This window comes from Rhopalosiphum padi, chromosome 1 (genome assembly GCF_020882245.1).
Source record: "Rhopalosiphum padi isolate XX-2018 chromosome 1, ASM2088224v1, whole genome shotgun sequence".
Taxonomy (NCBI): Eukaryota; Metazoa; Arthropoda; class Insecta; order Hemiptera; family Aphididae; genus Rhopalosiphum; species Rhopalosiphum padi.
The window spans coordinates 2,783,383-2,798,089 of record NC_083597.1 but is presented as its reverse complement, the minus strand read 5'-3'; the positions used below and the strand labels follow the sequence as shown (position 1 = coordinate 2,798,089).

Here is a 14,707-nt window from a genome sequence, read left to right as displayed (position 1 = left end):
GTATTACCATTAATATTTCATACACAGTAAGCGCCTTCGTTTTTTTGCTATAATTATGCAGTTATTCGATATCTGATTTTCAGAACTGCCTACTTATTAAGTCTGTATTTTCAAATTCTTGAAAATATTTATACCACTTAAGAAGTGTCCCGTGGTAATACAAACTTCATAATTATTATGAAATACACCTACTATTGAGCCGATTTCTAATCAACGTTGTTAGATATTAAAAAATATAATGCAATTTGTTTTTTCCTAGAAACCGATTTACCTATTACCTTTTTACCGGGACCAAAATTTACCAATCCAGCTGCCTAGGTGCAGTGTATTATGCGAAGATGAACACTGCGAGATGTCCTGAACATGATGGGCGACCATAGGTTACATTTTAGGGAAGAAGAAATAAAAATTGTATACACTTTAAGTCTTATTATATACTGGTAATAAGTTATGAGTTCATATTATTTGTTCAGGGGCAATGGCGTAGCCATGCGGGGAAGGAGGATCAATGGGCCGAGCCCTCCCTTCAGACTGTATCAACTTAATATAAAAATGAACATGTTATTGTTAATTTGTTAGTTGTTGATTATGTTTTTTTAGTATTTTGGGTTTGCCCCCTCCCCATTTTAAAATCCTGCCTACACCACTGTTCAGGGAAGAGAGTCAAGTGACCCATTTGGCCACACCCCTTCAATTGGTGCTCATGATTCTGGATATTGTATATAGAAGAGATTATTAATTAATTATAATTATGAACGATGAGACGAACATAATAAATATTACATAATATTTAAAGGAAAAAACATATATTTATTCTTTTTTTTTTTACACAAAATACAAAAGAATTTCTTTTTACAAATAAAATCGTTTAAAACTAAGTTGGTTTAAATTATAATCATGTATAGTGTATACAATATTACAACCACGTTCAATAATTATAACATATCATATTGACGTAAAAAAAAAAATATATATATAGGTATACTGTTATAATATATGATTAAAAATTTCGATTCTCGACTTTGATATACATAGTAGACACAGCTCGTTCAAATAGACATTAAAATTAGTACATATTGTATTAAATTATGTACTACATAATAGAAATATAGTAATATAATGGGAGTATTGTAATAAAAATATAATATAAAATAATATATATAATCTTTTTTCAAGACGGATAAACAAAAGGAAAACAAATAAAATGTTTGTATAAAAAGCGATAAAAATAAAATACAAATACAAATCTCAAAATACCATTCTTTTGCAGCAGCGCGAGAGGTAATCATTTAAATACAAACAGTTATAATAAATGTAAACATAATTCACCGTGTAACATTAGTGGTAATAATAGTAGTAATAATACATAATCGATTTTTTTTTTTTATATAAGCAATTACAGGTACTGTTGCGTTGTGTGTATACAGAAATACCGAGCAAACACTATTTTTTAATATTATTATTATACAATATAAATTGACAATAAATGTGTGAGGGTATAAATTAGTTTTAAAACATATTAACATATTATACTGATTAGTAACGAATAGAGAGAACATAATATTATATTTTTTTTAAGTTTAACAATTAATACATAAGTTAACCATCGTAAAACTTCTACAGCTACTAGCGAACTAGCGTTAAAATTGCGATTTTCTGTTTACGATAGCATATTTGTGTATGTGCACTTGTGTTTGTGTATATTTTTCTTATTTTGTACTTAATTGACTAAATATATCATGTTAATATATATTATATAAATATATATGTTTGTGTATGTTTTTGTAATTAATTTATTACTTAAATAAAACTAAAAGTTTGGCGCAGTATCTAGGAAGAAACACAAATCATTTATATATAAATATATAAAATATATGTAATATTATTATTATGCACTAATAGTAAGTGACAAATGTGTATCAGGTGTAATACTAATACCGTAAACTACAGTTTGTCAACGCCTTAGATAAATAGGTATAATAATAAAAAATAATACAAAACTTTAAGTTATTATCTATCACCTATGATAATATTACAATATATTTAATATATATTAAAATGATTTTAAAGCATTTGGGTGAATTGTAATAAGAATATCACAGTATTAAACATGGGTAAAACTTATACACTATATATTATATTATATTTTTGTTTCTTCGAGGGCTTAAATGAGTTGAAGGTACAAGTAGCAATGAGGAGCAACAAGGTTGTATTAAAATAGACACCGGTAAAAATATTACATTAAAAACTAATAATACTAGTCATCCGATGGCAATTTTTAAGCCTTAAATAAATAATATTGCTATAAACGTTCTAAAAAATTTGAGAATATTATAGTGTTTTTGATCATAAACTGATACAAATATAGTATAGAGATTCAATTAAAAGAGTAGTGAGCAATCATAAACCAAATAAAATGCATGAATTATAAATAAAATTAATGTGTACATTTTAAAGTAACATAGAATACTGACAATTGTCATTGAATCATTAAATATTATCAACAAAAATAAATAGTTTGTTTGAAAGAAGATGTAAAGATATAAAAAATTGGTTAATACTTCACATTACTAATTTCAAGTATTTAAATTGGGAAAAATGTGCTTGGGTGTTAGTGTAATACTGGAAATTCATGCATAATACATAATTTAATAACTATGGATTGCCATACAATAATATTCTATTCAAATTATCTACCAATTTCAAATTTGTATGGTTTTTTTTATTATTGCAACGTATACATTAATAATTTTTTCAAAATCATTCCACAGCACATATAAAATGATGTTATTAATTGTATACAAATACAATAATAAATACTATCTTAAATACTATAATTATATATTAACTATAACTATTTATAATCAACAAATTCACGGCATTAGAATTGTTTAAGTAATACATAGAAAGTTAATAATAATAAAAGTAATAATTGTGGAATAAAAATTAATTATTGAGCGACTAAAAATATTAAAGTATTAATTTAACTAAAATAATTATTAATAAATAGTACTAAAAGACTGATTATGAAGGAGAATGTACATGAAAAAAAAAAGTTAGGTAATATTAAGTGATAAACACTGATTGTTTAAAATGTAATGAAAGTTGAAAGGAACATGTTGTACTAATTGTCTGTTTATATTTTGTCATAATTATTTTCAGAATATACATAGAAGATAACTATCACATATTTTTTAAACATAGACAATATTAGAATATATAATTTTATTATAAGATGAAAAATCAAAATCATAGTCAAAAAGGTTCATTACTCAAGTAATTAAGAAAATAAAAAAAATCACTCTTTTCACAACAATATTTTAATTTAATACTTATAATTATGTATTATTAATACTATTTACAGCTACAGTATACAGCTCTAAGGAAGAAGAATGTTTTGATTTGGCAAGATAAAATGGTCATTTGGCTTCAAAAAGGTGTTTCATGAAATATGTTAGTATATATTTATTTAAAAAACATAAAAGTAAATAATAGAATTTGGAATTTTTTTTTTTTTTTTTTTTAAAAGCCAAGATTAGTTTTGAATATTAGTTATTTTTTAATTTAGCACAATATTCAATGTATAATAATAATAATAATTATTAATTTATTTATTGTTAATTTTTAAGTAGTTGATTACGTAGGTGAATTTAATTAGCTTTTAATTGTTTTTACAATAGTTATATGTTCTAAAATATTACATTAGCAATTTCAGAAACACCCTGTAGGTTAAAGATAACGAGTTTAGAGTTACCTACAATTCAATAACTCTTAAAATTAAATTACCATTACCTACTTACATTTATAACTTAATCTCCCAAAGTATTATATAGGCATTATTTTCAATGGTTGAACAACACGGTTGCTGATAATTGACATAACCACGTCCACAAGACACTGTCACTAAAGTAAAATCTTTTTTTGATACATCTGACGATCTTGCATGTTGTACTGCTGATGATTCATCAGTTGACCGCAAAGACCATCGACTTGAATTTAAAACATCTTCATTTTTATCATAATCCTTGACACACATTAAACGACCATATAGATCATAAATATCACTAGCTAATGTTTTTGAAGGTGGGCGTTTCAAAACAGTAGGTGGATCTTGTAATGGCACCAAAATAGATATCGGACCAGTATGCCCATGATAAGATACATTTACTTTGCCACTGATTATAGGTACGCCTTCTAAACGAGGTAATGGAACCGTTAAGCTAATACCAGCATCAGTTCCAACCCACAGAAGGCCTTTACAAGCCATCAGTGCAGTAACATTAACTGGTGTAGCAGTGCCTTTTAATCTTATAACATTTGATGCAATATTAATATCCTAGAATAATAAAACAACAATATATATATATATATATATTTTTTAAGCAAGTATTAATATTATAAATAAAATAAATACTATACTATTCAAACACTATACTACTATAGACACTATAAATCTTACCTGTAAATGTTTAAATGTTTCAGTATGGTACAAACAAACAGTTGTTGAATTCATTAACGAAAGCCAAAGTCCAACACCAGAATGAGCCAAAAGGTTAACATTCTTTCCATGATGAATGGTAAAATTTTTCTAAATAAAATTGATATTTCAATTATTTGATGAAATACTAAATAATGATATATTATTTAAATTGATATTTACTTGAAGTTCTCCAGTGATAGCACTCATAACAAACACTTGTTTTCCACACGCTACGTATAATGATAAATTGATGGGTAATATACATGTAATAGGCGCATCAGGACCTAATACTACAATCTCTGGTTCTTTGGACTGGTTACCTCTTCTATAAAGTAACAATGAGCCATTTGATAAAGCTACGAAAACAGTATCACAATGGTGTTTGATTGCTGTGACTCTGAGGCTCTCGTCTTCGCCTGGTAATGAAATACTTGCTTCTTCCGACATATCAGCGGTATTAAAAATTAAAATACTGTAAAATCAAAATGAAAAATGTATTACTATTTATTGATTAAAACTAATATTTTTTTAAGATTTATAAAAATACTTTAGTCACCTTTTATGATTAGTACCCATCCAAACTGTATCAGATGCTCTAACATACTCTATAGCAGTTACAATAGTTTGTGGCAAATCTAATGTTGTAATTTGTTTTAGAATACAAGTATTATTAACAGACATGATGGCTATATGTGTATTCATCGGAATATTTGTAGTGCAAACCCACAAATATGAAAATTTACCACAGCCAGAAGAATAAAAACATCCACAAGTCACCTGTACAGTTATTAAACATAACTTTAATTTTTAACTAAGAAGATACTAAGAAGACACCTGCATGTGTTGTCTCCATCTTACAAACATACAACATGGCTCATTTGCGTTTAGTGTTTAGTATAACTGATTTTGTGTTATCAACTTTAATACCAGAATAAACTGACAGATTATCAAACATAAAGGTAAGAATAATAATTTATTATTCATTGTAAAAAACCGACGAAAGATAAAATAATTTTCTTATTTTTAAGATTTAATAATAGGTTAATTCAATCCAACATCAAAGCTAACAACACATAATAGGATCTAATGAACACAAATGTTAAATTTGTTATGTTGTATGTTTTTAAAATGGATCCACAACATAATATGCAGTTATGGTATTTTCCTCTTAATTCAATTTAAATATTACCTCTGCTTGTTTACTAGATGAAGTTATGGGATGAGCACCAACAAATAGAGGCATTTTTGTCATCGGTCGCATCAACTCCTGGTCAGGAACTTCCCAAGCTGGAGAATTATTTGGATCGAGAGCTAATCGTGCAAGCCTTAATTCTACAAAACATTTTTAAAGTAAGAAAAGTAAAAATACATAATTAATCTTAAATTTACCAGTGATCCACCCTTTACGTAAATCAGGATTTTCCATTTGAAAAGTGTATCCTTGACGATTAATAAATAACTGAAGACAGCAAGAATCCATCCATGCTACCTGATCTCCTTTGTATTGCACTTCACACTGTATTGCATTTAAGACTCCTTTTAAATTATCTGGAGCAAGATCCTAAAAACAAAAGCATCATTTCATAAAAGAAAAATTATTTATTAATAATAAAAAAATATAATTTTAATAATTTTAATTATATAATTAGAAATTAAAACTAACCAAATATGTGCCTTTTAATGTTGATGCTAATTCAACAATACGACTGATTACTTGATAATCATGCATTAGATGGTTCATTTCATTACATAAATTATCTGTTGTGATACTATTATGCGATCCTGCACTACCAGCAATTGAACGTGAAACACTAGGTAATGACAATGTGTCAATGACCTATAAATAAAAATATATTATAAAATAAAATTTAAAAATGATATTTTAAGAGAAAAAAATAAAATAACTGTAACATACTTGAATTTCAGCAATTGGAAAACTCCATTTGAATGTTAATCTTTTTTGAGATGTGCTATTGGAATCATCTTTGTTATTGACAGAGACACATACAAGCAAATCATTTAGTAATAACAGACGTCGAGGTTTACATTTTCCAATGACCTCTCCATGATTAATTTCCTAAGAATAATATTAATAAATATAATTTATTTTAAAAAGTAATAAAAATTTGTCATTTATATTAAGAACTCACTATTTGAGTAACATCATCTTGTCTTAGGAGACATCTGTTGCTGTCTGCTATTGGACGAACAGCTAACTTACTAGACACAGATTTTAACATTTCTTTAAATGCTTGAGCCTGCTCACTCTCACGTTTCCTTTCATTGAGCATTTCCGCTAATGATTCCAATTGAGTTAATGCTAACTGTAAAGACATTCTATCAGGGTGACCATAACCTGTATTATGTAATAAATCCTAAAAAATAAATGCATGTAATAAAAAATATTTAAATCATAGTTTTAAATTAAAATAATATAAAATACAAACCTGGAGGAAAAGAATGAACTGTGGAAATCGTTGTACAGGTTTAACCATTAAACTATAAAACGAAAGACGGTCATGGGATGCTTCTTGTCGATTCTAAAAAATAAAAATAAAAATAAACTATGTTCAACACAAAAGTAAAATATAAATACTAACTTTAAAAAATTCTGCAAGAGATGCTTTTCTTTTGGTTTCAGTTTTAGCCAATTCCATAGCATTCAAAAAATTGTTAATAAACCCACTATATATATCCAACACAATTGCTTTACTAAAAGATCCTACAAAAACATCACCAATTCTATGATCACGATCCCAATTTGCAACAGCTTCCGCTAACGCTATTCTAAATAGTGTATGGCACTGAAGTATCTCTGGAACTCGATGAAAAAGTATTGAAATTTTTGACTGACTTAAAATTGATGGCATACTTTGTTCGAGAGGCTTTTTATAATCCTAATATCATAAAATATGCAGTTTTAAATTAAATAATATACTTTTAAAATGCTAAATAAATTTTTATTAACTCACATTCACAAGTCTATGAAGAGTAGCTAAATATGAATTTTCACTTCTCACAATATCATCAACAATATATCTACGTCTTAGTTCTTGTTCAGAAATATCAGGAGGTGCTGGTGGAAGACTTGGTGGAATAAGTCGTCTAGAAAAACAGTCTTCTTCAACCTACAAATAACAATTTATTTAACATTAAATATTACTATAATATCCAACATTATACCAACTAGAATATATTTTTTTTGTTTTTCTAATGGAAGTATTTACACAATGTTTTTAAATATAACTAAAATGATAATATTAATATACCTCTGGTAATAGAGGCATTTTACTATTTGGTCGAACATCTAGATCATATTGAGAGCATCTTCTTAATGAAAACCATCTCGATAATAAACCAGGACTAGAAGGTGGATCTGGAGATGGAGGGTTCTTAGTCCATCTTAATGTCTTAGAAACATTGTTTCTAGTATCATAACTCCTAAAAATAAAAATAAGAAACATGAAAAAAGAAACTATTAAGAGAATAGCAGAGAAAAGTAAGTACATACTTGTTACTTTCTTCTTCTGATGAAAGTTCTGGATCTCTATCAGAACTTGAACTTTTTTGTGAAGGAGTATGGCGTTCATTAATAGTGGTTGATTGTGTTACTTCATCCCACGAATTTTGTCGCCATCGCACAGACTCATCTGTTTATAAATGAAATATTTAAGTAAGTACATTTTTCTTATTTATCCTTTCATATTTTTAAAACTATTATTAACCAAATTAAATAATAAAAATTATTATAGTTAAAATATATTAAGTTGTGTTATTGTTTTTTAATCCAATTTATATAAATACAAACCACAAATAAGATATAATTTTCAGTAAAAAAAAAGCAACATTCTTAATTTCATATTCTAAAGCAAAATATTTTTTGGAATATTTTGATAAGTACATAAAAATCTAAATTCAAACGAGTAGTTTTTAAGTTATAAGTATTTCATTTAGGTGAGTAGGGTGGAGTAGTGCAAAGATACCCTAAAAAATGTTGGCCTTCCTAAACTTACCTAAACTTTAAATACTTATAAAGTTAAAAACTACTTGTCCGAATTTTGACTTTTATGTGTCTAAATATTCCAAAATATTCTATTTCAGAATATAAAATTAAATATGTATATTACCATTCAAAAAAGTAAAAACTTATACAAAATATCTAAAGCTCAGTTTTTTAAAAATATTTATAATTTTTTTTAAATTATAAGTGATTCATGATAAAATAATCACTGTGTTTAAGTGATATACAATATTAACCAAGCTAAAAATTTGTTGCATTGTGTAACAATTCACAATATGTCATTTTTATTTTTAATTATTTTATTTATCCAACTTTAAAATCACTATATGGTTGATAGTTATAACCAGAGCTATATACAACAGTATGTTCTTTTTTGCGATTTCTGATTATTGATTTTGTTAGTAACGTCCACGAATCACCTCATGATGAGATAAATTATAGTGTTTTTCTTCTGCATATTTTGGATAATGCATGTTTTATAGTATATTTTGTAATTAATATTTATAGTTTTATATTAATATTTCGTATTTAATTCTAACCCTGTTGATTAAAGTATAAAATTTAGTTTTTTTTATCAAACATAAATATTCCAATTATTCAAACATAAAATTCAATTTTCCACAAGTGAAAGTGAATTATAAATTTTATTTCTAAACTATTTTATTTCTCAATTATATTAAATTAAGACAAACAGCCAATTACTAATGTATTTCAATAAATAAATATTTTTTTTGTAAATACATTTTTGTGTATATCTTTTAAAAAATTAAATACATATTTTACAATTTTTTATTGCATACAAATCTTAGCCCTGGTAATAACTATATTAACAATGAGTTTGTCCAGCCAATATATGAAATAATTACAATAATTTATACGTTATCTCATGCATCCTGTAATTGTTACTACTAAAGGGAATATGTTTTTTTTTTTTTTTTTATCAATGTTTTAAATTATAAAATAGAACTATCTAAATACCATGATAAATAGATAAAATTATTTTTATTACTCATTGTAAAATATTCATAATTATCAATATCGTTTAACCTAATATTTGTAAAAGAACATTAGTTAACAACACGATGTTTCAATTTTTTGCTTGTATTTTATGAATATTAATAAAATTAAAATTAAATAAATATTTATTTTAACCTTTAGATTTTAACACTAATATAAAATGTTTTTTAAGTGTTCTTAATATGTGCATAATGATATTTATGAGATACATCTATAACTAATTGTAAATCTAAAATAAAATTGTGTATGTTTAAAAAAATTATCAATTTACTCAGAATCTAATAAAAATTAATCAACTAACCTGGAAGTGATGTTTTACTTGGGCTTGGTGAAATTAATGTAGGCATTTTATTCCAAAACCGTTTTGTGCTAAAATGAGATTTACGAGGCCGGCTTAAACTATTTGTTCCACAACTGCTAGCATCACAAGCAACCCCACTATCTACACTCAAATTTACTGGTGAACCATCTCTGGAAGTTCCTAAATTAAGGCCAGATGAACCATTATTGTTTAAACATGCACCATTGTCAGGCATTATCATCGCTTCCATTGATAAATTTAATTCATCCAAAACCTTAAACAAAAATACATAATTATACATAAAATACATCATACATATCATGTTGTTATCAGAATACTTGCCTGTAAATGTTTTGAGTGGACATATCTAACTTCTTCATCAAGTTTAGATGTTCCAATCTCTTCATATATGTTCTCTTCACGTCCATATCGGTTGATATAACTATGTTTTGAACATGAATGTGGTTTAGACCCATGAGGACCATGCTCATAATATGCATAAGCATAGTCACCGTTGCTGGAAGCGGGTCCACTGTACCGAGGACAGGTACGTCGACCATCCACATATTGTGATTGTTTATCTCTGGATGCCATTTTAATCAGCTATAATATACCTAAACATATATGCAAATAAATTTATTAAACTACCTAGATACTTTTAACATTTAAATCTAAAATGCAATTAAGCAAGTTTATTATCCTATTTCGAAATTATGAATGTATTTAATGATTCAATATAACTTGTAAGATATGATCAAAACAGAAATTTAAATATCTGATAGTTGTTATTATTATATTTTTATATTATATTATATGGGATGGACCCATTTTTACAAGTCATATTGTACAATTTACATTTAAGAAAGTTAGTAATAACATTTTAACAAAAGAAGAATATAGAATGGTATTAAAAGTAGTAGGTAAATATAATTTTAATTATAAAATAATTATGTTCGACATTTGACAATGTATGAATAATGAATATATTCATATTGAAAAAGTTTTAACATGTTATCTCATGTTTAAAAAAATTGAAGGCCCAAATATCAAAAACTAGAGCCAAAATATTATATATTTAATAATTAAAATTAAAATAATAATAATAAGTTGCAAATAAAATAGAAGTACCTATATTAAAATAATAATATTTTTTATTTAAATTAATATCAAAAGATTACTGGGCCTCACTGAGAAAAACTAATACGGAGGCTCAAAACAATATCCAATGTTCTAATTAAATATTATATATTAACAAAAGATTATGTTTAATTTAAACTGCCATAAGACAATTTTATGTAACTAAAAATAACCTATAGTTGCTAGCTAATATTTAAAAACTTAAAGTACTTAACAATTAATCATAACTAATGTTCATAATATAAGTATTAGAATTGAGCTGGTATTTAGTTATTTTATGTAACCAACTAAATTGTCTAATATTGATACAGGTGGTCCACAAAATATATGTTAATAAAACTTAAGAATAAGTTCAATATTCATGATTTTTAAATTATATAATAATCTATTTAAGTAACTACCTCATCTAAAATATAATATTACTGACTAATAAATATATTACTATACATGAGGAAAATATAAACTTTTGATTAACATTTAGATATTGAAACAAAAGACTATAATACCAAAATTAATAGATTTATATATAAATATATATATATTTTTTTTTAAATTTTGGGGTGAGTAATAAAAGACGAAATAAGTGTTATCATTTGGTCTCGCCTACAGTTAATATTGTTTTTATAAATTGTTCTACGTAAAAAAATAAATATTATATCAACTAAACAAAAATGATTAATACCTTTACGTTTTTTGTAATACTATCCATTGCCAGCGGTACAATAATGTAATTCGAAACACAAACACTAATATAACATTTTGACTGCTTAGAAATAAAATTCTTAATATTTTAAAGATCACAACGACGACGACGATAACACTACACAGCAGCTATTGGGAAATCATCCGACGAAACTATCATAGACTACAATGTGTACAAGTACAACGAATAAAAAAAATTTACAAATTAACAGTAAAAAATACTTAATCAGAAATCAGAATAACAACATTGGTTAATTGACATTATTGGGGGAACGACTTGTGTGATTTGGGAGAAGGATAAAAAAAAAACCGTACATAAAAAACAATACTATATTATGTACCTGTATAGTAATGAAATGAATAATGATGGAGTGGTGATCAGATTATTTATTAGGACGCGTTTGGAAAACAGTGATCGTGGCTGCGCTCAGTTGACTGTCTGCCGTTATCACGGTCATAGCACGCGTTTCTCCTCCATGTTTGGATTTTTTGAAACGATAACGATAACGCTTGAAAATCAAAAATCATAACATTTATCATCCTACAATCCAGGGAACCGGGTACAGGTTCACAAAACACGGGATAAGGCTTTCTGATTTTTGATAATTGTAATTTGCAGCTTATGCATTTACCACTCAACTGTTAAATAATCAATTGTCAAGTTTAGTGCTGCACTGTTGCAGTCCGCGGCTCCCGACTGATGAACGAATTACGTTTTTGTTTTGTCGAAGTCCCGCGTTCTTAACGACACCAAAAGAGTGTAATATAAAAATACCATCCGATCAAAATACTTGAGTGACGATGGCAAATCTACATCCCGGTGCACCGCAGCAGAAACCATCTCCAGATTCTCTGGTAAATCATATTTTGATGACTAGTACTATTGCACCTCTCTATATCGTGTCTATGTTCTGGCATTCGTGAAATGTATTATAGTATGGACTTAAGTTCGATTTTTCTTTGTTGTGTAGTTCTATCAGTTCTCGCCAGAAGAAACCAGAGTCATGAACGAATGCAACTCCGAAAGTTTTTTCCAGAGAAGCTTACCATTATCGCTGATCACAGGTGCTGTTTCATATGCTGCGGTTAATGCCGGTAAGCTAATCCCTTGTTGTGTTTTACTTTGTTTTTATATAGCACTAAAATACTAATTTCAAAACTATCATTTTAAACAAAAATAAGTATTTTTAAGTATGTAATAGATTTGTACACTACTGCCTAAAAAACCTTTTAAATCTGGTCTAAATTGCCTAGAAATCATTTTATATACTGTTATATCTTATATGTTAATTTGTCATTTGTGTATTGTTTAAGGTTATTTAAAGAAGAGTTTGAAATGGGGTCCATGGCCTAAAGTAATATTTGGTGGTCTGTTTGGTTATTTAATTGGTAAATATTCTTATCAAGCAAAATGTGCTGAAAAATTAATGCAATTACCCAATAGTGAACTTGGACGAGTTCTCAGGGAACGTAGAGGAAAAACGAGTGGTGAATTTTTCCAAGGGTAAAAGAGAATCATATTACACAATGAATTATATCTAATTATCTTCATTTATTTTTCAGAAATGCCATTAGTCCAACAAACGTTACAGCTGGAAATGATGTACCAACACTTATGACTGATTACAAATCTGATATAGATATTGATATGCATAAACCTATGAATTCTTTAGATACAGATTATAGACCCAATTATGATGGTATGATTATATCCTTAATTTTATTATTTTCATATTTTACATCCATTTGTTAAATAGGTTTACCACTTAGGAAGGATAATGAACTTTCATTGTCAAATGTTACACCTACTTCTTATGAAGACCTTAGGAATCGTAATAGACAAGACTATGATAGAACACAACCAAATAAACCAACTTACAGGTAATTCATTTAAATAATTATACTCTATTCATGTTAAGAAAAAACCTAGGTTGATGACTTGTGCACAGGTTTGTGGCCTTCAATTTATAGGTGTTCAGATGGTTGACTACATAGGTGACAAATGAATGTTGCCCAGCGAAAACTGGTGCTGAGGTTTCTCCTTAATATAAATAGAGTATATATTTTTTTTAATGTTTTGTTTTGTTTTATATACATAAATAACTAGTAACAATGTTCATGACATAAATAAATAGTAATTGTCTATTTTTAATTTAAATAGTGATAAGTGATGATTTGCTTTAATTTATTTATGATTTGAAAATTATTTTCAAACTTGAAAAAAAAATAATAATAACTATTGACTATAACTGTTTACATTTTAAATATTTAGGCCACCACCTCCATCAAATACTCAACCAATATGGGATAATCAAGCTTATCCACCATCAAATACTCAACCAATATGGAATAATCAAGCTTATCCACCTTCTGATCAAACAAGGACTCCTCAACACAGGGAATCACGTAATCAATATGGAGATGTTGTATAGTTATACATAAAATCATTTCCCATTTATTAAATGTAATATAATATTAGTTTTGTTTGTTATAACCTAATAAATTTTTAAGCTTTCGAAAGTACATTTTTAATTCATATGCTATTGATTTAGAATGTCATCCCCTGAGTTCTGACTACTGTAGATTTTATAATATGAGCACAGAATAACATTGTATACCAGTGGCGTGCTGAACAATTTTCAAACCTGAAGCACCTACTATTCGACCACACATGTGGCGATGCATCAACAACTTTTAATTTACAATTTTTTTTTCACTTAATAATATAATTATTAATTAATATTATTACTGAACAGTGAAAACTTTTTATCATACTAAATCCATTGGCTGATGCCCACCTAACCATAATTTTGGTCATGAGGCAATTGCCTCAAAAAAACCTACTTTGGCACCTCACTGATGTGTAATAATTACTTTAAAATATTAGATAATATTTTATGATATTAGTATGCGTCATTATTCATTATACAATATACAATCAAATGAGTTTCTAATTTGTGATCATTGTTGAATTTGTATGTAATATAATATAATAGTAAGTTAACAAAAAAATATACAACTGCCATTTAATGTTTCTCTTGTGGGATAG

General features: G+C 26.9%; 2 protein-coding genes across 2 annotated transcripts; one reads left to right on the top strand and one right to left on the bottom strand.

Annotated features, from left to right (window-relative positions):
• Positions 1–789: 789 nt before the first annotated feature.
• Positions 790–12,010, bottom strand: LOC132918737 (rho guanine nucleotide exchange factor 10). The gene is made up of 17 exons (XM_060980175.1): positions 11,639–12,010; positions 10,162–10,433; positions 9,820–10,093; positions 7,992–8,130; positions 7,750–7,921; positions 7,453–7,608; positions 7,081–7,377; positions 6,928–7,020; positions 6,631–6,855; positions 6,396–6,557; positions 6,144–6,317; positions 5,870–6,041; positions 5,670–5,812; positions 5,037–5,257; positions 4,661–4,952; positions 4,460–4,588; positions 790–4,336 (listed from the first exon to the last, which is right to left on the bottom strand). Exons 2-17 carry the CDS (start codon positions 10,411–10,413, stop codon positions 3,803–3,805), a joined length of 3,435 nt encoding a protein of 1,144 aa, XP_060836158.1. The 5' UTR covers positions 10,414–10,433; positions 11,639–12,010; the 3' UTR covers positions 790–3,802.
• Positions 12,011–12,189: 179 nt separating this feature from the next.
• On the top strand, positions 12,190–14,178 carry LOC132918739 (OCIA domain-containing protein 1). Its single transcript, XM_060980177.1, has 6 exons — positions 12,190–12,513; positions 12,630–12,753; positions 12,973–13,162; positions 13,222–13,358; positions 13,416–13,539; positions 13,931–14,178. The coding sequence occupies exons 1-6, from the start codon at positions 12,460–12,462 to the stop codon at positions 14,088–14,090; spliced, it is 789 nt and encodes a 262-aa protein (XP_060836160.1). The 5' UTR covers positions 12,190–12,459; the 3' UTR covers positions 14,091–14,178.
• Positions 14,179–14,707: the final 529 nt, after the last annotated feature.

What these genes read in the sequence shown, in the direction of transcription:
- LOC132918739 (XM_060980177.1), top strand. Translation starts at nt 12,460, where the DNA reads ATGGCAAATCTACATCCCGGTGCACCGCAGCAGAAACCATCTCCAGAT. An exon ending in ATATGCTGCGGTTAATGCCG is followed by an intron (nt 12,754 to 12,972) that starts GTAAGCTAATCC and finishes GTATTGTTTAAG; the next exon opens with GTTATTTAAAGAAGAGTTTG. An exon ending in TTATAGACCCAATTATGATG is followed by an intron (nt 13,359 to 13,415) that starts GTATGATTATAT and finishes TTTGTTAAATAG; the next exon opens with GTTTACCACTTAGGAAGGAT.
- LOC132918737 (XM_060980175.1), bottom strand. Translation starts at nt 10,413, where the DNA reads ATGGCATCCAGAGATAAACAATCACAATATGTGGATGGTCGACGTACC. An exon ending in TCCACTCAAAACATTTACAG is followed by an intron (nt 10,094 to 10,161) that starts GCAAGTATTCTG and finishes TTTTTGTTTAAG; the next exon opens with GTTTTGGATGAATTAAATTT. An exon ending in AAATGCCTCTATTACCAGAG is followed by an intron (nt 7,609 to 7,749) that starts GTATATTAATAT and finishes TGTTATTTGTAG; the next exon opens with GTTGAAGAAGACTGTTTTTC.